The sequence below is a fragment of the Salmo salar genome, chromosome ssa06 (genome assembly GCF_905237065.1).
Source record: "Salmo salar chromosome ssa06, Ssal_v3.1, whole genome shotgun sequence".
Lineage (NCBI taxonomy): Eukaryota > Metazoa > Chordata > Actinopteri > Salmoniformes > Salmonidae > Salmo > Salmo salar.
Genome location: NC_059447.1, coordinates 13483233 through 13508967, shown reverse-complemented (window position 1 = coordinate 13508967; position 25735 = coordinate 13483233). Strand labels below are relative to the sequence as shown.

At 43.0% G+C, this 25735-nt stretch overlaps 1 protein-coding gene across 2 annotated transcripts; it reads left to right on the top strand.

Annotated features, from left to right (window-relative positions):
• Positions 1 to 119: 119 nt before the first annotated feature.
• On the top strand, positions 120 to 25735 carry LOC106606352 (deleted in malignant brain tumors 1 protein). Of its 2 annotated transcripts, XM_045719806.1 has the most exons (14): positions 120 to 487; positions 3699 to 4136; positions 4633 to 4722; positions 16289 to 16398; positions 18924 to 19071; positions 19539 to 19658; positions 20864 to 21175; positions 21366 to 21577; positions 22333 to 22484; positions 22788 to 23036; positions 23403 to 23562; positions 23829 to 23901; positions 24151 to 24180; positions 25662 to 25735. In XM_045719806.1, the coding sequence occupies exons 2-13, from the start codon at positions 3734 to 3736 to the stop codon at positions 24168 to 24170; spliced, it is 2049 nt and encodes a 682-aa protein (XP_045575762.1). In that variant the 5' UTR covers positions 120 to 487; positions 3699 to 3733; the 3' UTR covers positions 24171 to 24180; positions 25662 to 25735. The 2 variants fall into 2 exon arrangements, with proteins under 2 accessions (XP_045575762.1, XP_045575761.1); XM_045719805.1 differs by lacking the exon at positions 25662 to 25735 and having other exon boundaries at positions 24151 to 24439.

Below are 25735 nucleotides of genomic sequence, written 5' to 3'. Positions count from 1 at the left end.
ATACCGGTAGTTAGGAGTACCGCAAACACCTTATTTCTTTGGTTCCTCAATATACATGTACCATATTACAACGTAGGCTGTGTGTTACAGCACTACTTTTGGTGTCCCCCTCAGGAATTGCTCTTGAGAAAATTTCATGTAATTGTCCCCTCCGAAGTTGATATCAGATTTTCGCCCCTGTATACATTCATGTAAATACTACCTCAATTGGCCCGACCAACCAGCACTCCCGCACATTGGCTAACCGAGCTATCTGTATAACTCTGGGCCTTGGCTATAACCATGGGCCATAGTTGTTGTTTTGGCCCAACCTCCACTAGAGCCTGTAGTTTGAAGTAAGCTTGTTCTGAACTTCGGTCTTTAGCTTCAGCAGGTGGCAGCAACACCACAGCAGCACCACCAATCTACTGGAACGCTACAACAGAGACACGAGGACCAATCTACCCAACAACCCCATCGGTAGTTAACGCCACGCCAGGGTGAAAAGGTGAGAGGGAAAAAACATGCTTTACTGCATTTCATTCATTCTTTCATTCTTCTTTTAGAAAGTGCTATCTTGTTTCCAGACAAATTACACTTAACATTGCACTTTTATTTATTTGACCTTTATTTAACTAGGCAAGTCAGTTAAGAACAAATTATTATTTACAATGACAGCCTAGGAACAGTGGGCTAACTGCCTTGTTCAGGGGCAGAACGACAGATTTTTACCTTGTCAGCTCGGGGATTCAATCTAGCAACCTTTCGGTTACTGGTCCAACGCTCTAACCATTAGGCTACCTGCTGCCCCACTTAAAGACAGGGTTGCGCGAACAGGTTGTGCTTTGGCACACAGACAGTATGTGTGACATGCTCATAAACATCTCAATGCAAAGTATCACCTCACTTTTATGGTTTGTTAATTTAACAAATGTGTACCTTCACCTCGGACAATGCAGAGCCCAAGAATGAATCAAAGGGAGAATTTAAGGAGTCTAAAGCCTCCTATTCAATCCCATTCATTCCACCACTACCCCAGTAGAATAACTGCATTTTACAACCACCTTTGTCTTTGACGATCTACACATTATTTCAAATAAAATCTCTGCGTACATACCTGACCATCTCCAGTGTATCACAGCCTTCTATTTTATTAGCCAAATGACTAATAACAGCCTCGGCTGGATTTCAAACCTAGCATAGATGACAGACGAGAACATCAGCTTTTTTTGCTGACTCCTACCTGATCTAGATGTCATGAATTTTACTATTCTTAAAAATAACATTGATTTGTGGTTTTCAAGCTGGGGTCCGTGGCCCAGGGTACTGCAGGGGGTCCGGTAATTTTGGGGGGTATCTTTTTGTAAAACAATTTTGAGGAGGTTATTTTTGTGGGGTAAAAATATTTATTTTATGAATATCGCTAGCTACAAGAAAATACCTGTTCATACAGGCCACCACTGGTCAAACAGTGGGGGGAAATGTATTTGATCCCCTGTTGATTTTGTATGTTTGCCCACTTAAAAATAAATGATCAGTCTATGATTTTAATGGTAGGTTTATTTGAACAGTGAGAGACAGAATAACAACAAAAATATCCAGAAAAACGCATGTCAAAAATGTTATAAAATTATTTGCATTTTAATGAGGGAAATAAGTATTTGACCCCTCTGCAAAACATGACTTAGTACTTGATGGCAAAACCCTTGTTGGCAATCACAGAGGTCAGACGTTTCTTGTAGTTGGCCACCAGGTTTGCACACATCTCAGGAGGGATTTTGTCCCACTCCTCTTTGCAGATCTTCTCCAAGTCATTAAGGTTTCGAGGCTGACGTTTGGCAACTCGAACCTTCAGCTCCCTCCACAGATTTTCTATGGGATTAAGGTCTGGAGACTGGCTAGGGCACTCCAGGACCTTAATGTGCTTCTTCTTGAGCCACTCCTTTGTTGCCTTGGCCGTGTGTTTTGGGTCATTGTCATGCTGGAATACCCATCCACGACCCATTTTCAATGCCCTGGCTGAGGGAAGTAGGTTCTCACCCAAGATTTGACGGTACATGGCCCCGTCCATCATCCCTTTGATGCGGTGAAGTTGTCCTGTCCCCTTAGCAGAAAAACACCCCCAAAGCATAATGTTTCCACCTCCATGTTTGACGGTGGAGATGGTGTTCTTGGGGTCATAGGCAGCATTCCTCCTCCTCCAAACACGGCGAGTTTAGTTGATGCCAAAGAGCTCCATTTTGGTCTCATCTGACCACAACACTTTCACCGGTTGTCCTCTGAATCATTCAGATTTTCATTGGCAAACTTCATACGGGCATGTATATGTATTCTTGAGCAGTGGGACCTTGCGGGCGCTGCAGGATTTCAGTCCTTCACGGCGTAGTGTGTTACCAATTGTTTTCTTGGCGACTATGGTCCCAGCTGCCTTGAGATCATTGACAAGATCCTCCCGTGTAGTTCTGGGCTGATTCCTCACTGTTCTCATGATCATTGCAACCCCACGAGGTGAGATCTTGCATGGAGCCCCAGGCCGAGGGATATTGACAGTTCTTTTGTGTTTCTTCCATTTGCAAATAATCGCACCAAATGTTGTCACCTTCTCACCAAGCTGCTTGGCGATGGTCTTGTAGCCCATTCCAGCCTTGTGTAGGTCTACAATCTTGTCCCTGACATCCTTGGAGAGCTCTTTGGTCTTGGCCATGGTGGAGAGTTTGGAATCTGATTGATTGATTGCTTCTGTGGACAGGTGTCTTTTTTACAGGGAACAAGCTGCGGTTAGGAGCACTCCATTTAAGAGTGTGCTCCTAATCTCAGCTCGTTACCTGTATAAAAGACACCTGGGATCCAGAAATCTTTTTGATTGAGAGGGGGTCAAATACTTATTTCCCTCATTAAAATGCAACTCAATTTATAACATTTTCGACATGTGTTTTTATGGATATTTTTGTTGTTATTCTGTCTCTCACTGTTCAAATAAACCTACCATTAAAATGATAGACTGATCCTTTCTTTATCAGTGGGCAAACATACAAAATCAGCAGGGGATCAAATACTTTTTTCCCCCACTGTAGCTCAGGTAACAGCTGCTGCTCCTGTTCATACAGGCCACCACTGGTCATAGCTCAGGTAACAGCTGCTGCTCCTGTTCATACAGGTCACCACTGGTCATAGCTCAGGTAACAGCTGCTGCTCCTGTTCATACAGGTCACCACTGGTCATAGCTCAGGTAACAGCTGCTGTTCCTGTTCATACAGGTCACCACTGGTCATAGCTCAGGTAACGGCTGCTGTTCCTGTTCATACAGGTCACCACTGGTCATAGCTCAGGTAACAGCTGCTGCTCCTGTTCATACAGGTCACCACTGGTCATAGCTCAGGTAACAGCTGCTGCTCCTGTTCATACAGGTCACCACTGGTCATAGCTCAGGTAACAGCTGCTGTTCCTGTTCATACAGGTCACCACTGGTCATAGCTCAGGTAACAGCTGCTGCTCCTGTTCATACAGGCCACCACTGGTCATAGCTCAGGTAACAGGGTTGATGGTCTTGGTCATTTGTTATTATGCGTTTCAGGTCCTTGTGTTTAAGATCTGGGCAGAGTTACATTTTCATCATAGCAGTTGACATTTTTCCTGAAGGTCTTGTTAGTCATACATAATTATTGTACATGATACTGTGGCTAGTAGCCTATGCTTCATCAGAAACTCAATTTTTTCAGATCAGTCAGATGTCAATGCCACCTCTCCAACACAGATGTCGACACCACCGCTCACCACCCCACCCAGTGTCGCAGACACTATGTTTTCAACAATGACATCCGATACAACAACATCAGCAATAGCCAATAGTCAAATCAGATTGGTCAACGGTCCTAACTCCTGCTCAGGGAGAGTGGAGGTCTACCACAGTGGTCACTGGGGGACGGTGTGTGATGATTCGTGGGACGTGAGTGACGCCCAGGTGGTTTGTAGACAGCTGGGCTGTGGAAGAGCTCTGTCTGCACCACACGAAGCCCGCTTCGGACAGAGGAACGGGACAATATGGATGGATGATGTTGGATGTACAGGCAGCGAGTCTAATCTCACAAGGTGCAGTCACAAAGGGTTTGGGAGACACAACTGTGGACATCACGAAGACGCTGGTGTCATCTGCTCAGGTAGGAGTATCGTTTTTTAAGCTTCTTTATCAACTTTACTCTTTTTTTCCTGTCAACAACCTTAGTAAAGGCTTATTGGATACAGTTAGATCACCATCCTGGTGTCTTATGGTTTAAACCCCCACAACAACTTATTTCACAGCCATAAATACTTCAAGAAGAGCAAGCACACATTTTTCTCGTTAATGTATTCATTTTCCTAATTTTGTTATGTCTGTTTTATTTGAATCCAACCTCCACTTCTCCCATCCCTTTATAACCCAACCTCCACTTCTCCCCATGCCTTTATAACCCAACCTCCACTTCTCCCATCCCTTTACAACCCAACCTCCACTTCTCCCATGCCTTTATAACCCAACATCCACTTCTCCCATCCCTTTATAACCCAACCTCCAATTCTCCCATCCATTTATAACCCAACCTTCACTAGGGACTTTAGGATTTAAAAAGAGCGTAAAGTAAGTTTGTACTGAAATCCTGTCTTTATCTTTGTCAGGTGGCAGCAACACCACAGCAGCACCACCTATCTCCTGGAACACCGCAACAGGAACAGCCCGACCAACCAACCAAAGAACCACATTGGCAGGTAACTCCACAGAACCAATAACAAGGTGGCAAGATCATTGTAAAGTACACCCAGACTCTTGCCCTGTCCGAATACCTATTATAGCGTACTACATACTTAAACTGCATACTATGAACTCATCGTTGCATACTATTTAGAACGTACCGTTTAGTGAGAAGTATGCAGTATGCTACGGCCGCAATGAAGTAGAGGCTACTGATTTGCTGCGTAGATGGGGCAAGGCTGAGTGCAGGTGAATTTTTCCAAATTCAACAGACATGCATCGCATTAACCAGCATGATAATACCTCATTTCCAATTTGATTAATTTCTCTAAACTCTGAATAGAATAGGAATGGAGTTATAGGCCTACTCAGGCTGGTTATAGGCAGACTATCACATTCGACCAATACCATAGCCCACATAGGATAGATGGACTATTTAAAAAGGACTGAAGACAGAAAAATATAATTTGGTTCCATTTCAACATATTTATTAGTGAAACCAAAGTGCTGTAACATAAATAAATACAATTAAATCGCGTACTGTAGTACACAGTGGCGTGAATTCATGGATGCCAAGGGAAGCCAGGCTTCCCCGAAAAATGACCAAATAAAAAAATGACCATGTACATCTCTTTGTTTCCTAAATTTCATTCAGTTCGCAAGAGGCTGTATGTATCTCACCGGTTAAAGCATCCGAGCGAACAAAACAGCGCCCCTCTGTCTCAATATGCGTAGCGTATCTATCTGGTGCTGTCTGATCAGAAAGAGTATGACAATGTTGGCACCCGTAGCATTGAATGCAAGGGAAGCCAGCGAGCATTTGGCCTCCCTTGATAAAAATAAATACAAATAATAGCCAATCAGCGCTGCGCTAAACTGAGTGAACTCAGCTGTGAATGGTCCCAGTTTGGATTTGGCTTCAGACCAATCACATCACAAGTCAAATGTCATTATTGACAGAAAAAATGTTATTGTTGCATCTCGTTGTGTTGTTGTCCTCCGGTGGCTAGGTAGCTAGCTAAAATTGTCCCTTTCCTAAATTAGCCATGGATGGAAATAGGGATTTGAATGTGGTTTTACTTAATTCTCCGTACGGGCCAATGATTATAACGGCGATTCTGATCCAACCATAAATTCATACATTGTGCCCCTGGCCTGAGAGTATGGAAGTTCTACATGTAGCTAGATGTAGTATGCTAATGTTAACTAACTGAAATGGCGTAACGTTTACCAGAGTCATAGACCATTTCGGCAACATGAAAGAGGAGGATGGCATTGCCGTTGTTTTACAAGTAGGGTGAGTCAACATGTTTTTTCTACTTGCACGCATGTACACACACCCACATATATAAATCAGTATACATGGACAGCCACATCATATTTAGCTTACGTTGATTGGACTAAATCGTTTTTGGTATCTTTTAGTTGTCACTGTATTAGACTAAGCAGAGGTGATTAGATGATGTTGAAATGCTGCTGGAATAATGGAGGCAACTCCTGTTTTCTTTGTGACTTGCGGTAACGAAAATGTCAATAACATCACCTTGGTTGACAATGCTGTAGATCATGAACTGTTTGTTACATGCAATATATTTTGTGGACTTCACCGGACAGATGTTGCGCTCCGGTTTTGTAATGAAACAAATGTGTGGTTGAATTTATTCTGCCACAGTGTCTTCTATTTTTCTTGGCCTTAGGCCTATATATTAGTGTCAAGGCATATGAACTAACAGGTTATAGAGCAAACAACACAATTATCACAACACATAGGTTGTAATAAGGCTTTTATTTTTGGATTGGCTTCCCCGGTGATTTTACCCAGGCACCGCTAGTGATAGTACACACACCAAAACTTTTCAAATGTTCAAATCAAAAGGCTATTATTACACAGAAAAACGTGGATAGTTGGGTGCATCGCAATTTCAGAACTGCTGGACAGCAACATAATAAACTAAAGCACTCATCATTGGGAACGAGATCAGAATGACTGCTAAGGGTTGATCCACAAATTAAATAATTACAGTGCCTTCAGAAAGTATTCATACCCCTTGCTTATCCCACATGTTGCTGCATTACTGCCTGAATTCCAAATGGGTTAAATACAGTGCATTGGGAAAGTATTCAGATCCCTTGACTTTTTCCACATTTTGTTACATTACAGCCTTATTCTAAAATGTATTAAATAGTTTTTTTTCTTCATCAATCTACACACAATACCCCATAATGACAAAGCATTAAAAAAACTTTTTTTTTTTAGAAAATATAGAAAAAGAATTACAAAGAAAAATCTGAAATATCACATTTACATAAGTAAAGGCACCTTTGGCAGTGATTACAGCCTCAAGTCTTCTTGGGTATGACGCTACAAGCTTGGCACAACTGTATTTGGGGAGTTTCTCCCATTCCTCTCTGCAGCTCCAGAGATGTTAGATCGGATTCAAGCTCTGGTTGGGCCACTCAAGGACGTTCTTGGACTTGTCCCGAAGCCACTCCTGCGTTGTCTTGGCTGTGTGCATAGGGTTGTTGTCCTGTTGGAAGGTGAACCTTTGCCCCAGTCTGAGGTCCTGAGTGCTCTGGAGCAGGTTTCATCAAGGATCTCTCTGTACATTGCTCCGTTCATCTTTCCCTCGATCCTGACTAGTCTCCCAGTGACTGCCGCTGAAAAACATCTTCAAAGCAAGATGCTGCCACCACCATGCTTCACCGTAGGGATGGTGCCAGGTTTCCTCCAGAGGTGACGCTTGGCATTCTGCCCAAAGTGTTCAATCTTGGTTTCATTAGACCAGATAATCTTGTTACTCATGGTCTGAGAGTCCTTCATGTGTCTTTTACTGAGGAGTGGCTTCTTTCTGGCCATTCTACCATCAAGGTCTGATTGGTGGAGTGCTGCAGAGATGGTTATCCTTCTGGAAGGATCTCTTATCTCCACAGAGGAACTCTGGAGCTCTGTCAGAGTGACCAGTGGGTTCTTGGTCACCTCCCCGACCAAGGCCCTTCTCCCCCGATTGCTCAGTTTGGCCAGGCTGCCAGCTCTAGGAAGAGTCTTGGTGGTTCCAAACTTCTTCCATTTAAGAATGTTGAAGCCCACTGTGTTCTTCTGGACCTTCAATGCTGCAGATATGTTTTGGTACCCTTCCTAGATCTGTGCCTCGACACAATCCTGTTTTGGAGCTCTACAGACAATTCCTTCGACCTCATGGCTTGGTCTTTGCTCTGACATGCACTGTCAACTGTGGGACCTTATATAGACAGGTGTGTGCCTTTCCAAATCATGTCTAATCAATTAAATTTACCACTGGTGGACTCCAATTAAGTTATAGAAACATCTTTGTAAATAACAAATAAAAATAAAAAATTAGGTACATTTGCAAACATTTCTAAAAACCTGTTTTCGCTTTGTCATTATGGAGTATTGTGTGTAGATTGATAAGGGGGGAAAAAACTATTTAATCAATTTTAGAATAAGGCTGTAACGTAACAAAATGTGGAAAAAGTCAAGGGGTCTGAATACAATCCGAATGCACTGTGTAGATGTGGGATGGCTGACCAACTGTGCTATTTTGTTAGTATTTTTGCATTGTTTATAACTTATTTTGAAACTTATTTTGTACATAGCGCGTCGCGAAGGATATACTGCTTTCTCGGGAACAGGCCCAAATCCCCGTCATTTGTGTGAAGAAATACGGAGAAAAAAGGGGCGGAGTTTGGGCTGCCTTCTGAGAATTCGTAGGCGATCGAGTAAACCCCCACTGCCATCCATTCTATTGGTCAACGTGCAATCATTGGAAAATAACATGTATTACCTACGATTAAGATTATCCTACCAACAGGACATTAAAAACTGTAATATCTTATGTTTCATTAACATCAATGGGGCTACAGTGGAGCGGATCGAGAGTTTCAAGATCCTTGGTGTCCACATCACCAACAAACTATCAGGTGCCCCCGAGTCATCGGTTTGCCTGGGCAGGTGTCCCCGAGTCATCGGTTTGCCTGGGCAGGTGTCCCTGGGTCGCCGGTTTGCCTGGGCAGGTGTCCCTGGGTCGTCCCTGGTCCAAACACGCCAAGACAGTCGATAAGAGGGCACGACAACACCTTTTACCCCTCAGGAGCCTGAAAAGATTTGGCATGGGTCCCCAGATCCTCAAAAAGTTATACAGCTGCACCATCGAGAGCATCCTGAGTGGTTGCATCACCGCCTGGTATGGCAACTGCTCGCCGTCTGACCGCACTACAGAGGGTAGTGCGTACGGCCCAATACATCACTGGGTCCAAGCTTCCTTTCATCCAGGACCTATATACTAGGTGGTGTCAGAGGAAAGCCCAACATTTTTTCAGAGACTCCAGTCACCCAAGTCATAGACTGTTTTCTTTGCTACCGCACTAAAGAGGAGTGGGAGGCCCCGGTGCACAACTGAGCAAGAGGACAAGTACATTAGAGTTTCTAGTTTGAGAAACAGACGCCTCACAAGTCCTCAACTGGCAGCTTCATTAAACAGTACCCGCAAAACACCAGTCTCAATGTCAAAAGTGAAGAGGCGACTCCGGGATGCTGGCCTTCTAGGCAGAGTTCCTCTGTCCAGTGTCTGTGTTCTTTTGCTCATCTTAATCTTTTATTTTTATTGGCCAGTCTGAGATATGGCTTTTTCTTTGCAACTCTGCCTAGAAGGGCAGCATCGTGGAGTCACATCCGGAGTCACCTCTTCACTGTTGACGTTGAGACTGGTGTTTTGCGGGTATTATTTAATGAAGCTACCAGTTGAGGACTTGTGAGGCATCTGTTTCTCAAGCTAGACACTAATGTACTTGTCCACTTGCTCAGTTGTGCACCGGGGCCTCCCACTCCTCTTTCTATTATGGTTAGAGACAGTTTGCGCTGTTCTGTGAAGGGTGTAGTACACAGCGTTGTACAAGATCTTCAGTTTCTTGGCAATTTCTTGCATGTAATAGCCTTCATTTCTCAGAACAAGAATAGACTGACGAGTTTCAGAAGAAAGTTCTTTGTTTCTGGCCATTTTGAGCCTGTAATCAAACTCACAAATGCTGATGCTCCAGATACTCAACTAGTCTAAAGAAGGCCAGGTTTATTGCTTCTTTAATCAGGACAACAGTTTTCAGCTGTGCTAACATAATTGCAAAAGGTTTTTCTAATGATCAATTAGCCTTTTAAAAATGATAAACTTGGATTAGCTAACACAACGTGCCATTGGAACACAGGAGTGATGGTTGTTGATAATGGGCCTCTGCATGCCTATGTAGATATTCCATAAAAAATCTGCCGTTTCCAGCTACAATAGTAATTTACAACATTAACAATGTCTACACTGTATTTCTGATCAATTTGATGTTATTTTAAATGGACCAAAAATTTGCTTATCTTTCAAAAACAATTACATTTCTAAGTGACCCCAAACTTTTGAAAGGTAGTATTGTTACGACTCCTACTGAGGGTGGCTCCTCTCCCTGTTCGGGTGGAGCTCGGCGGTCGTCGTCACCGGCCTACTAGCTGCTACCGATCCCTTTTTCCTTTACGATTGGTTATGCCTAATTAGTTACACCTGTGTTTTATTAGGCTTGTTAGCTGGGCTATTTAAGCCCATATGCCCGCCTGTTCTGTGTGCGGGCTTAATTGTTCTTTCCACGTTATGCTGTGTGGTGGATGTTTATCTTTGGGAAACGCATGTCAAAAATGTTATAAAGTTATTTGCATTTTAATGAGGGAAATAAGTATTTGACCCCTCTGCAAAACATGACTTAGTACTTGGTGGCAAAACCCTTGTTGGCAATCACAGAGGTCAGACGTTTCTTGTAGTTGGCCACCAGGTTTGCACACATCTCAGGAGGGATTTTGTCCCACTCCTCTTTGCAGATCTTCTCCAAGTCATTAAGGTTTCGAGGCTGACGTTTGGCAACTCGAACCTTCAGCTCCCTCCACAGATTTTCTATGGGATTAAGGTCTGGAGACTGGCTAGGGCACTCCAGGACCTTAATGTGCTTCTTCTTGAGCCACTCCTTTGTTGCCTTGGCCGTGTGTTTTGAGTCATTGTCATGCTGGAATACCCATCCACGACCCATTTTCAATGCCCTGGCTGAGGGAAGGAGGTTCTCACCCAAGATTTGACGGTACATGGCCCCGTCCATCGTCCCTTTGATGCAGTGAAGTTGTCCTGTCCCCTTTGCAGAAAAACACCCCTAAAGTATAATGTTTCCACCTCCATGTTTGATGGTGGGGATGGTGTTCTTGGGGTCATAGGCAACATTCCTCCTCCTCCAAACACGGCGAGTTGAGTGGATGCCAAAGAGCTCCATTTTGGTCTCATCTGACCACAACACTTTCACCCAGTTGTCCTCTGAATCATTCAGATGTTCATTGGCAAATTTCAGACAGGCATGTATATGTGCTTTCTTGAGCAGGGGGACCTTGTGGGCGCTGCAGGATTTCAGTCCTTCGCGGCGTAGTGTGTTACCATTTGTTTTCTTGGCGACTATGGTCCCAGCTGCCTTGAGATCATTGACAAGATCCTCCCGTGTAGTTCTGGGCTGATTCCTCACAGTTCTCATGATCATTGCAACTCCACGAGGTGAGATCTTGCATGGAGCCCCAGGCCGAGGGAGATTGACAGTTCTTTTGTGTTTCTTCCATTTGCGAATAATCGCACCAACTGTTGTCACCTTCTCACCAAGCTGCTTGGCGATGGTCTTGTAGCCCATTCCAGCCTTGTGTAGGTCTACAATCTTGTCCCTGACATCCTTGGAGATATCTTTGGTCTTGGCCATGGTGGAGAGTTTGGAATCTGATTGATTGATTGCTTCTGTGGACAGGTGTCTTTTATACAGGTAACAAGCTGAGATTAGGAGCACTCCCTTTAAGAGTGTGCTCCTAATCTCAGCTCATTACCTGTATAAAAGACACCTGGGAGCCAGAAATCTTTCTGATTGAGAGGGGGTCAAATTCTTATTTCCCTCATTAAAATGCAAATAAATTTATAACATTTTTGACATGTGTTTTTTTCTGGATTCTTTTGTTGTTATTCTGTCTCTCACTGTTCAAATAAGCCTACCATTAAAATTATAGACCGATAATTTCTTTGTCAGTGTGCAAATGTACAAAATCAGCAGGGGATCAAATACTTTTTTCCCTCACTGTAGACAGGTGTGTGCCTTTCCAAGTCATGTCCAATCAATTGAATTTACCACTGGTGGACTCCAAACAAGTTGTAGAAACTTCTCAATGATGATCAATGGAAACAGGATGCACCTGAGGTCAATTTCGAGTCTCATCGCTAAGGGTCTGAATATTTATAGTATGTAAATAAGGTATTTCTGTTTTGTATTTGTAATTAATGTGCAAAAATGACTAAAAACCTGTTTTTGCTTTGTCATTATGGGGTATTGTTTTTTTACATATTTTTTTGTTGTTGTGTGTCGATAGATGAGGAAAACATTGTATTTAATGCATTTCAGAATAAGGCTATAACGTAACAAAATGTGGAAAAAGTCAAGGGGTCTGAATACTTTCTGAAAGCACTTTTTATTTCTAGCTAATAGGCTATGTTAGAGTCTACACTTCCTCTTCCAATGAACTGTGGAGAGGTCAAAATAATGGAATTGTCTACCAAATTGTCTACCCAGGCCCTGTGTGAAGGGGTTGTAAAATTCTAGAGGAGAATCTCTTGCCACATGGCCCAGTTGAGACACAGAGGGGTTTCATAGAGAGACACAGGAAATTCTTCCAACTCACAGAATTGGGGAACCGAACGATATGTTCTGGAGAAGGTATAAAAGATTGGTGAAGAATCCAGCTACGAACTGGTCCGCTTGGTACAATTCTGTGATACTCAGAAGAGACAATATAGCCATATTACCATAAAACTGTTTATATAATAGCCTCAGCTATGGGACTTGCATCCAAATGGTTGTATAGAATGTATTAATAAGGATAAAGCTATTTTGTAATACATTGAGATGCTGTGTACTGATGTTAATGTGATAGAATGTATTTATGTTCAAAGATTAAATCAGTCATCGGCACGCCCCCAGGGACACAGACAGGACCAGGCGTCATGTGACAAGCCTGTTCTATGTTCACTATAAAACCCCACCCTGATTTACTTTCTTCAGACCAGGCCTCCACTCCATTGCGAGTTGGCCAATAGGTTTGACCATCCAATTCCTCTACTGAAAATGAACTATACCACGTGGTTAACTTTTAGACTATCGATACCGACAGAATAAGAACAAGTCTTTGATATTAATTATTAGTCTGCAGCTAAGTAACTTATATCATTGAACGTGAAGACCGACGAAACCTTCCATTCTTTAACGACATTAATGAATGTCGCTTTGAAAGATCCATTCTAACCGAGAGAGAAAGAGAGAAGACTCTCCAACAAGGATCCCGACAACACACAACACAGTAAATATATATTGATTGCAATTCGTTCCCGAATGAGTGAGCATTCATGTGCAAAGGATTAGCATATCAATTGTTAATATTTATCAACTCTGGTGTGCCTTCTCAGCTGCCCCTTTATGACCCTTTGTTTAACAAGACACCAGCCATGCCTGTTTAGCCACTAGGGCACATTACTCTACCAATTCTTTGTGACGATAATTACTGTTTGTATGCTTTCTGTGAATTACTTAGTTTAGTAAATAAATGATTTTAAGACAATTGATGTATGGATGATTTTAGTAAAGGCTGGATTCGTGCAGATACAACAATTTACGACGTTTGGAACGAGACTGGACGCGAGGTAAAATACACCATTTAAACCAGAAGATAATCGGCCTATACTATAATATGTAATGTTATAATATAGGAAAGTTATATTAGGAAAATTATAACTTTGTAATCTGAATATTTTCCTTGGTGCCCCGATCTCCTAGTTAATTACAATTAAACGATTAATCAGTTTAATCGCGTGATAATAATTACAGGGAGTTAATTGATAAACATGTCTTCAGTTTAATGGTGCCCCAAAGACACGACAATTCATTTTACAGTTTTTCCCAATTGTTAACACACGTTTGCTTAAACTGCATCTCAGGTACTCAAAACTGTTAGCCAATTTCCCCAAACCCCACAGACATCTTGCAAAATGAAACACAGCAATCAAAATCATGTACTCCCTACTGAAAATGAAACTCTGCCTACAAATGAGACACACATCAAATGAATCTAACTTAGTGACAACCGAGATCACACTTCTGTGACATATTCAAAACACCTCTCTCAGAACCTATTTCAGTGTAAAGACTTGTTATACTGTATATTGTTTGTGTGTACTCAAACAGGAAAGGAACACAAATGTAAAAATGTCTGTTGTATATTTCAACATGACTCAATACATGTCAAACAGCATACTGTAAGCACACACATGCATATGCAAAGGAAGAAAAATAGGCCAATTTGTACTACTGTACTGTATGTTAGATCAATTGTATGGAAGAGATAAAGAAACTGTCAAAATACAGTCAAATCATAAGTGAAGAAACAAATACTCCATTGCGAAAACAAAATCAGTTCTGTCTTGTGTTTTGGTCCGGCTAGAGATTTTCATCAACATCACATGCGGTATTCTCCGTGGCCAGACAGCAGGAAAATATCTTCTGGCATGACACATTCACCCCTGACAGGACTCTGCTGGAATGTCAACACAAGCCTCCATTGCCTGGAGAAGGGCCATACGTTCATGGGGTTTGCGATTATACACCTTCCACCGCCATGCTGAAAACTCATCAATGGGGTTGAGAAATGGGGAATACGGTGGGAGATAGAGAATTATAAAGCTGGGATGGTCATGGAACCAGTTGCGGACCTGAGCAGCCCGATGGAAACTCACGTTGTTCCAAATTAGAACATACATTTCCTGCTCAGGATCACCTGGCCCTCTCTGATCTGGCTGAAAAAGATTGAAATGTAAGGTGTTCAGGAAATTAAGGAGATGGGCAGTGTTGTATGGTCCAAGGGTGGCATGGCGGTGGAGGACCCCATTGTGGCTCATAGCTGCGCATATGGTGACATTTACCCCAATGTGGCCAGGTACCTCAATGATGGCGCATTGACAAATGATGTTCCTTCCTCTCCTCGTCTTCGCAAAATTGAATCCAGCCTCATCTATGACTATGAGTTCCTGGGGGGATGGGACTTGCATTCAATTCCAGGATTCTCTGAAATGGCAAATACTGTAATTGCTGTATAGTCAAGTTCACTGGCAACATCAATGAGTCTAATGTTTTAAGAGTGTAATACTAGAACATTACTTACTTGCATATATTTGTATTGTTTAACCTTCACTCTGGGAATTCCTTCAAATGAGACTGTAGATTTGCGTAATCCGGAAATGGTGTTTCTTAAGTATGCGGGCTATGATTGATAAGCTTACTATGATGTTATGGAAGATGGCAGGGTTTTCAATAATCTGTTGTTGGATTTCCCGCAGTCTTTTGGCATTATTTTCAACCACCATTTGCACAATGGCAGCCTGCTGTTCTTCTGTAGATAGACACGTTCTACCACCACGTGGTGGTCGTCTTTCAGTTCTACAAACAAAATAGCATCCAGTACAGTAAACACTACATTAATACAGTATGCAAGATAAACATGTTGCAAAATAGTGTAGCTCCATAAGGAGCTGAGGCCTGGTCCCAAAAGTCTCAAGAAGCTTTCTCTCCTCGTCTCCTTAACGTTATGGTTCCTGTTGTCTGGGAAACAACAGGAAGCTGCGGTGAAAGGTGGGATAATTAGTAAAAAATACTGAGTACTCACCTGTAGCCTTTTTATCCATACCAAAAGTCTGATTGCAAAGTGAACATTTACGCAATTAATGTGAAAAGGGAAAGTGATCAATTGGTAATTGAGCTTATCTTGTTGAAGAGTGTTGCTTTCCATTTGCACACAAGAGATTTTAGTTGTGAAGGTTGTTCCTAAGGTAGAGAAGTGTGTGTTGTGTTTTGATAAATGTTTTTTATAGAATTGCAATCTGAGTGTAAAGCAAAACATGTGCCAGTAGTATTGCAATTTGGGTCGTTGTGCCTCACGGGCCAGTTTATTCTTCTAACAAATGATGGGGGTCCTTGGGACGCCGGTTTGCCTGGGCAGGTGTCCCTGGGTCGCCGGTTTGCCTGGGCAGGTGTCCCTGGGTCGCCGGTTTGCCTGGGCAGGTGTCCCTGGGGCGCCGGTTTGCCTGGGCAGGTGTCCCTGGGGCGCCGGTTTGCCTGGGCAGGTGTCCCTGGGGCGCCGGTTTGCCTGGGCAGGTGTCCCTGGGGCGCCGGTTTGCCTGGGCAGGTGTCCCTGGGTCGTCGGTTTGCCTGGGCAGGTGTCCCTGGGCCAGAAAACCCCTTACATAGATCATCTATTATTCTGTTTCTGCAGTTCAGAAAATAGACACAATGTTAGCTAGTTAAGCAAAACAACAGGGAGTACTGTCATTTGTCATTAGGAGCTGAGGCTTAGCCCCAAAAGTCTCAAGAAGCTTTCTCTCCTCGTCTCCTTAACGTTATGGTTCCCCATTGTCTGGGAAACAACAAGAAGCTGCGGTGAAAGGTGAGAATTTCCTCTTCTTTTCGTCTTCCTACCAGGGGCTTGGTCACAGTGGGTGGAGGTGGAACCAGAAGTGATATCATATCCTGGCCAGACGGTTAACCTGCGGTGTGCCTTCATAGGAACGCAGGTCATACAGCTCACACAGGTCAGTCACACAGGAAGTTGTGTGGACTAATATATATATTGTTACAATATGCTGAGAAAAATATACTTTGTCCTTGATCATCCAAATTCCAACATGGATGAAGTCAGATAGTATTTGATTAAAAAATGTTTTACCTACAGTAGTTCAGGTAGTGTAACGACGGTCGTCAGGAATGGACCAAGGCGCAGCGGGTTGAGTGCTCATAATTAACTTTAATGAACACACTTACACAAACAAAACAAACCGAGGGCCGACGAATACAGACTTGACGGCAAAAGACAGCAATTCAGGAGACAACCTCCCACAAATTACAAACACAAACACACCCTAATATATAGGACTCTCAATCAAAGGCAACTAGACAACACCTGCCTTCAATTGAGAGTCCACACCCCAATTAACTAAACATAGAAACAGACTAACTAGAAAGAACATAGAGTAACAGAGCAGTGACCAAAAAACCCCGGAATACATAAATCAACTACCCTCTACATAATACACACACCCCCAACCACATAAACCAAATACCCTCTGCCACGTCCTGACCAGCCTACACTAACAAAATAACCCTCATACTGGTCAGAACGTGACAGGTAGTAGTAAATGTTTTACCTTTAATTGTTCAGGTAGTAGTAAATGTTTTACCTTTAATAGTTCAGGTAGTAGTAAATGTTTTACCTATAATAGTTCAGGTAGTAGTAAATGTTTTACCTTTAATAGTTCAGGTAGTAGTAAATGTTTTACCTTTAATAGTTCAGGTAGCAGTACATGTACAAGAAAATACAGAAAGTAAGAGTAGTCATACATAGAGTTCCAGTCAAAAGTTTGGACACACCTACTCATTCCAGGGTTTTTCTTTATTTTTACTATTTTCTACATTGTAGAATAATAGTGAAGACCTCAAAACTATGAAATAGTACACTTAGAATCATGTAGTAACCAAAAAAGTGTCAAACAAACCAAAATATATTTTAGGTTTTAGATTCTTCAAAGTAGCCATCCTTTGCCTTGATGACAGCTTTGCACACTCTTGGCATTCTCTCAACCAGCTTTACCTAGAATGCTTTTCCAACAGTCTTGAAGGAGTTCCCAGCATATATGGGAACTCTTTCAAGCATATATAGGAACTCCTTTTTCTTCACTCTGTGGTCCAACTCATCCCAAACCATCTCAATTGGGTTGAGGTCGGATGAGGCCAGGTCATCTGATGCAGCACTCCATCACTCTCCTTCTTGGTCAAATAGCCCTTACACAGCCTGGAGGTGTGTTTGGGTCATTGTCCTGCTGAAAAACAAATGATAGTCCCACTAAGTGCAAACCAGATGAGATGGCGTATCACTGCAGAATGCTGTGGTAGCCATACTGGTTAAGTTTGCCTTGAATTCTAAATAAATCACAGACACTGTCACTAGCAAAGCTTCCCCACACCATCACACCACCGCCTCCATGCTTCACGGTGGGAACCACACATGTGAAGACTATCCGGTCACCTACTCTGTGTCTCACAAAGACACAGCGGTTGGAACCAAAAATCTTACATTTAGACTCATCAGACCAAAGGGCAGATTTCCACCGGTCTAATGTCTATTGCTCGTGTTTCTTGGCCCACGCACATCTCTTCTTCTTGTCCTTTAGTAGTGGTTTCTTTGCAGCAATTTGACCATGAAGGCCTGATTCACGCAGTCTCCTCTGAACAGTTGATGTTGAGATGTGTTTGTTACTTCAACTCTGTGAAGCATTTATTTGGGCTGCATTTTCTGAGGCTGGTAACTCTATTGGGCTCACCGAGTGGCACAGCGTTCTAAGGCACTGCATCTCAGTGCAAGAGGCATCACTACAGTCCCTGGTTCAATTCCAGGCTGTATCACATCCGGCCGTGATATGGACAATGCCCAACATCGTAATGATGGACTGTCGTTTCTCTTTGCTTTGAACTGTTCTTGCCATAATATGGACTTGGTCTTTTACCAAATAGGGCTATCTTCTGTATACCAACCCTACCTTGTCACAACACAAGGAAAGAAATTCCACAAATTAGCTTTTAACAAGGCACACCTGTTAATTGAAATGCATTCCAAGTGACGACCTCATGAAGCTGGTTGAGAGACTGCCAAGAGTGTGCAAGGCTGTCATCAAGAGTGGCTACTTTGAAGAATCTCAAATATAAAATATATTTTGATTTGTTGAACACTTTTTTGGTTACTACATTGAATTGAATTTATTTGGGGTAACAGACATATACAACAAAATGTACAATGTGGAGCCAGAGGATATCACTTGAAATTATTAATTAAAACGCATTTCCAAAGTGGTCCTCGATGGTAAAAACAATAACACATGATGATTCCATGTGCGTTATTTCATAGTTTTGATGTCTTCACTATTACTCTACAATGTATAAATTAGTAAAAATAAAGAAAAACCATTGAATGAGTAGGTGTGTCCAAACTTTTGAGGGCGAGAGGCTCAACATAGCTGTGTACCACCCCATATTTGGGGTAATTTACCCCATGTCACCCCTGAAGGGACGAGTTAGCTTCCCCACGCCCTCCCTCAACAACCCTTCAATCCAGATCTCTGACATCAGGATGACTGATGAAGGGAGATACATCTGTGAATACGCCACCTACCCCAGCGGCAATGAACAGGGCATCACCTCCCTCGTTATACTAGGTACGGTGTGTGTGTGTATCCCTGTTTCTTTAGGGTGTGTGCGTCTATTAAATCAAATCAAAACAATCTGTCTAGTGTTTAGTCTGTCGGTGTGTGTGTTTGTTTTCTGTCCAATTATGTAGTAGGGGTTTCCCTGGGATGTGTAGGTATCTTGTGTACGTTTAGGACGTGTGTGCTCTTTTGTTCTGTTGTGTGCTTTTGTGTTCTGCTCTAAATCTCTCTTTCACTGTGTGTAAGTGCCCCCGTGTCTCACCTTCCCGTATCCCACTGCCTCTGAAGGTTAAAACCTTGTCTGATGAAGCTTAATTGGTATTATAAGTGGTATTGTCAGATCAATGGTGTTCTTGTTAATGCATTGCAACCATAGATTAGGGCACAGAGGTTTTACTGATCAAATGACATGACCGGGTTAAACTGAACATTTCACAACCATATAAAGTACATTTGTACTGAACTCCTGTCTTTAGCTCTGTCAACATCACCACCTTTCTACTGGAACACCACAACAGAAACAGCAGGACCAACCAACCAATCAACCACATTGGCTGGTAACACCACAATAATTACACCAGTGACAGCGTGGCAAGGTGAGTGTTAAGAAAGTGTGCTGTCTCATTGTTGTGTAAAATGCACTTAGAATTCAATTGTAACTTGGAAAAGTGTTGAAAGGGGCTGAAGTCTCTGAGACTATTACACTGGTTTGAGTAGGCAGAGATATGGTGATTGTATTCCTTCCTATTAGAGACACTGTTCCTCAGTTTAGGGTTCTTTAATGTTGATTTTAGATCAACACAGGTTCACACTTCTATGCCATTATCACCCAGCTATGATTATCCAATGAACTATCATTTTATCCATACAGCATGTGGTCTGGAAATAATAAACATGAATACAATGGCATCAATACTAGGATAAGGCACATATTCATTTAGCAATAACAAAACAAGATACTGCTCTCATCTGTGACAATAATACGATGACTGAAAGGAAAATACAGCTAGCTAGCTACAAGACTACCCACCGAACAATGATAGGCAAAATGTAGCTAACATTGTTACAGAGCTAGCATGAAAACGAGATATATGTAATAACTGTAATAACTGTAATAACTGCTGTAATAACTACGAAAATATGATTTAACTATTGTTAATGTTGCGACAGTTCGTTTCTGGTAACAGAACAAAATAGTCAGCACATAGTAACTTCTGATTTAGCTGTACTTTAATTAATGCAAACAGGTGCGTGGTATATGTGTGGTTCGTATATATACGGTCTCGCTGTTTTACCTCGCAGGGCAAAACAAAGAAGAGAGCGACACATCCTATTGTTCTCTCTTTTATACTCTAACAGAGATAGTTCCTGCTCAATGCTGGCCTGTCCGAGGGAGGAGGAGTGTGGTTTAAACTTGCTCCTCCTGTCGTCGGCGTGTAGGCTGATCCCAGCGTCGTGACGCACTTCCTTTTTCCGGTTGTAGTTCTTCTTGTCTTCAGTTGATTTACTCGCAGTTCATATACTTAATATTGTAGCATAGCTTCCCCAGTATATTATAAAGGCTATGCATACAAATAGCCAGTTCAACCCTAACACTATTGACAACTTTGTCAGTAAAACATTGAGAAACAAGTACTGCACTCACAGTTTGGTATTCACGCATAGTGATGGATAAAATAGTGGCCACAGCAACAGATTGCGAGCTGCACTTGGTAATGAATTGAACACTGCAGGCCTGTGCTAGCTGTGACGTCTAGCTCTTACAATAAGTCATTTGTTTTGATTTTGATTTCTTTGTCAGATGCCCCGATCAGATTGATCAACGGTCCTAACTCCTGCTCAGGGAGAGTGGAGGTCTACCACAGTGGTCACTGGGGGACGGTGTGTGATGATTCGTGGGACTTGAGTGACACCCAGGTGGTTTGTAGACAGCTGGGCTGTGGAAGAGCTCTGTCTGCACCACACCAAGCCCACTTCGGACAGGGGAACGGGACAATATGGATGGATGATGTTGGATGTACAGGCAGCGAGTCTAATCTCACAAGGTGCAGTCACAAAGGGTTTGGGAGACACAACTGTAATCATGGTGAAGACGCTGGTGTCGTCTGTTCGGGTAGGAGTATCATTCTTTAATGATCCTTATTCATAATTTTTTATAATTCAATCAACATCTTCAGTGAAGGCTTTATGGATATATTTAGATCCCCATTCTGGTGTCTTATTTTTAGAATCTGGGCCCTGTATGTATACCTTTTTTCTCCTCTCTCTCATCCCCACTTTCTTACCCTCCCAATTTTTCTCAGACTCAGAGCGTCCTTCCAACTCATGCCCAGAGCTGGTGTGTGGTCGGCGCCTCCTAGAGGTGGGTCTCAGCCGGGCTGGTCTGGAGACTGCAGGTCTGAACGCGTTTTCTGCTCACCTGGCCGACCTCCGCTGCTCCTCCCACCAGGAAGCTAACGGCACAGTGTGGTTCCAGGTGGAGCGCAGGGAGGGCAGCTGTGGAAACACACTGACGGTGAGGAGTGAGAACACTGACTTCTGGCTCCTTTCAATATTCTCTCTTCTTACAGTCAATTCACTTCAACTGAAGGGCAGCTCATACTGTATCTGTCAGTTGTTCATTAATATTTAGAAAACGGTAAATTCAGACCCGGGATGCTGAATGGTTGATAGCTGTTAGTTATTCCTGATAATCCTGAGGTGAAATCCTGTTAACAGTTCCATTTGAATTATCAATGCACATCCACTGGCTGTGGGACAGTAAACTTAATCTCCACTGGAAAAAAAGCATCTAGACATGATTTCCCCATGCTTCTAGCCTAGCATTTTGTTTCCAACTGTGGGAGTTTGTCTAAACCTTGCTGCCTGCCTCTCTGAAACTGGCCATGTGGTCTGGACAAACTTCTGGCTCTGGACATGAATAATGTATCATGTGAATAATAACTTCTACACATTAATAATGTGTCATGTGAATAATAACTTCTACATATTAATAATGTGTCATGTGAATAATAACGTCTACACATTAATAATGTGTCATGTGAATAATAACTTCTACACATTAATAATGTGTCATGTGAATAATAACTTCTACACATGAATAATGTGTCATGTGAATCGTAACTTCTACACATTAATAATGTGTCATGTGAATCGTAACTTCCACACTTCAGGGAGACATGACAGCGGTCTTTACTATATTATATTATGTCAAGAGGTCATTTTGTTCATGTCATCCCAACTGTCATCCTCTCTTCATCTGTTTTCCAGACCAACAGCAGCCATGCCATCTACTCCAACAGTTTATTCATCTACCAGGTGCACAATGTCTCCTTCACCCGACCCGTGAGCATACCTTTCTCCTGTGCCTATCCGCTAGACACCGAGAGCAGCCTAGATGTGGCCGTCGTACCCTACCTACCGTGAGTGGAGACGTCACATTACAGAAAACAATACAAACGCCACAACACACCACAACACACCACAACACAACATTGTAGTCCCGCCCCATCTGTGTTACACCCTGATTAGTCCAGGATTCTAATAATAGTCAGTCAGATAACTGGAAATATTTATGGTGTCATGTTTTTTTCATGGCATTTTATACATTCAGTCTTGACAGTTGTTGTTATTAAATGCAGACAAATATGCACATAACAAGCTACAGCTTTGTAACTTTGTCATAAATAAAATACATTTGTCTTGGCTTGTTCTCTTTGCACCAGGGTGGAGGGTGGAGTTTCAGGTATTGGCTCCAAGGCGTCAGCCTCCATGTCTCTGTACCACAACTCCAACTACACAGAGCCTTACCCAGCGGGTCAGAGAGTCACTCTGCCACTGGGCTCTGCTCTGCATGTGGGCGTATCCGTCAACGAGACGGAGACGGAGCGATTTGTGGTTGTCCTGGACAACTGCTACACCACTCACTCCTCCAACCCTGATGACCCTATGAGATATTTCATCATTCAGAACAAGTATTTATGCTTCTTTATAGTTTATAGACTAAACAAGGCAAGTCAATTCAGAAAGTCAGTTAAGAATAAATAATGATTTACAATGGCGGCCTGTAAGTGTGTGTGTTTGTTTTTGGCTATATGTCTGTGTATTTTTGTAAGTGGACTTGTCCGAGCCAGAACAGCCCATAGGACAGGAGCCTACTTCCCGTTTCTGTAGCATGAGGCAACTTAATGTACAAGTACACCCCATGGGCCTTTCATCCAATAAAAAAAATTATGCTGATATGAATGCAAAGCAGAGAGGCATCAGGTCCCATTTCTTTGTTTCTGTATTTTTGTAGCGGTGTACAAATTAACCCTGGCCACTCCCTCTCTGTTCCCCAGATGTCCTAGTGATCGTACCCAGGTGAGGGTGGAGGAGAGTGGCTCATCACTCGAGGCTCGCTTCTCTGTGCTGCTGTTTCTGTTCCAGGGGGACTACCAGGACGTCTTCCTGCACTGCAGCCTCAGCCTGTGTGACCAAAGGAGCTCCTCCTGCACTCCAGTGAGTCCTGGGCCCACATTCACAAAGCGTCTCAGAGTAGGAGCGCTGATTTCGGATCAGTTTGGCCTTTTTTTTATTGTGGTGAATTAGAGGTGTAACCTGATCCTTGATCAGCACTTCTCAGATCCTTTGTGAATACTGGCCATGGACTTTGTCTGTCTTCCACTTTCTCTCTCTCTCTCTCTCTTTCTCCCTCTCTCTCTCTCTTTCTCTCTCTGGTACAGTACTTTCTTACCCTTCTAAAACAATTTAGTTTCATTCCACAGTTGTGTTCCAGACGAAGGAGATCCAGCTCCAGTTCCGTCCCCCTTAATCCCGTCACCATTGGTCCAATCAGCTGTGAGTATTATGCCTCTACCAACAACAACATGGCTGCCAATCATGTGGACAGTGTTGATGATGCTATAGGAAACACACACACACACACACGCGCGCACACGCACGCACGCGCGCGCACGCACGCACGCACGCACGCACGCACACACACACACACACACACACACACACACACACACACACACACACACACACACACACACACACACACACACACATAAAGGTAACAGTTTCTCTCTGTTTGACTTCCAGGGACTTGGAGTCTGGACTGAGCTTTGGGAGGTACTGCAGTGAGCCGTATCTGATTCATTGTCCTTATACTTTTTAATGTACTTTTTCACATATCTCTCTGGTTGTGTTTTGTGACTATTGTACAGTCATGGCCAAAAGTTTTGAGAATGACACAAATATTAATTTTCACAAAGTCTGCTGCCTCAGTCAGTGTCTTTAGATATTTTTGTCAGATGTTACTATGGAATACTGAAGTATAGTTACAAGCATTTCATAAGTGTCAAAGGCTTTTATTGACAGTTACATGAAGTTGATGCAAAGAGTCAATATTTGCAGTGTTGACCCTTCTTTTTCAAGACCTCTGCAATCCGCCCTGGCATGCTGTCAATTAACTTCTGGGCCACATCCTGACTGATGGCAACCCATTCTTGCATAATCAATGCTTGGAGTTTGTCATAATTTGTGGGTTTTTGTTTGTCCACCCACCTCTTGAGGATTGACCACAAGTTCTCAATGGGATTAAGGTCTGGGGAGTTTCCTGGCCATGGACCCAAAATATCGATGCTTTGTTCCCCGAGCCACTTAATTATCACTTTTCCCTTATGGCAAGGTGCTCCATCATGCTGGAAAAGGCATTGTTCGTCACCAAACTGTTCCTGGATGGTTGGGACAAGTTGCTCTCGGAGGATGTGTTGGTACCATTCTTTATTCATGGCTGTGTTCTTAGGCAAAATTGTGAGTGAGCCCACTCCCTTGGCTGAGAAGCAAACCCACACATGAATGGTCTCAGGATGCTTTACTGTTGGCATGACACAGTCTTGATGTGTCATGTGTCCCTGTAGCTCAGTTGGTAGAGCAGATGGTAGAGCATGGTGTTTGCAACACCAGGGTTGTGGGTTCGATTCCCACGGGGGGCCAGTACAGAAAAAAAATAAAATAAAGAAATGTATGCATTCACTACTGTAAGTCGCTCTGGATAAGAGCGTCTGCTAAATGACTAAAATGTAAATGTAAAATGTTGATGGTAGCGCTCAAATTGTCTTCTCCGGACAAGCTTTTTTCCGGATGCCCCAGACAATCGGAAAGGGGATTCATCAGAGAAAATGACTTTACCCCAGTCCTCAGCAGTCCAATCCCTGTACCTTTTGCAGAATATCAGTCTGTCCCTGATGTTTTTCCTGGAGAGAAGTGGCTTCTTTGCTGCCCTTCTTGACACCAGGCCATCCTCCAAAAGTCTTTGCCTCACTGTGCGTGCAGATGCACTCTCACCTGCCTGCTGCCATTCCTGAGCAAGCTCTGTACTGGTGGTGCCCCGATCCCGCAGCTGAATCAACTTTAGGAGACTGTCCTGGCGCTTGCTGGACTTTCTTGGGCGCCCTGAAGACTTCTTCACAACAATTGAACTGCTCTCCTTGAAGTTCTTGATGATCTGATGAATGGTTGATTTAGGTGCAATCTTACTGGCCACAATATCCTTGCCTGTGAAGCCCTTTTTGTGCAAAGCAATGATGACGGCACGTGTTTCCTTGCAGGTAACCATGGGTGACAGAGGAAGAACAGTGATTCCAAGCACCACCCTCCTTTTGAAGCTTCCAGTCTGTTATTC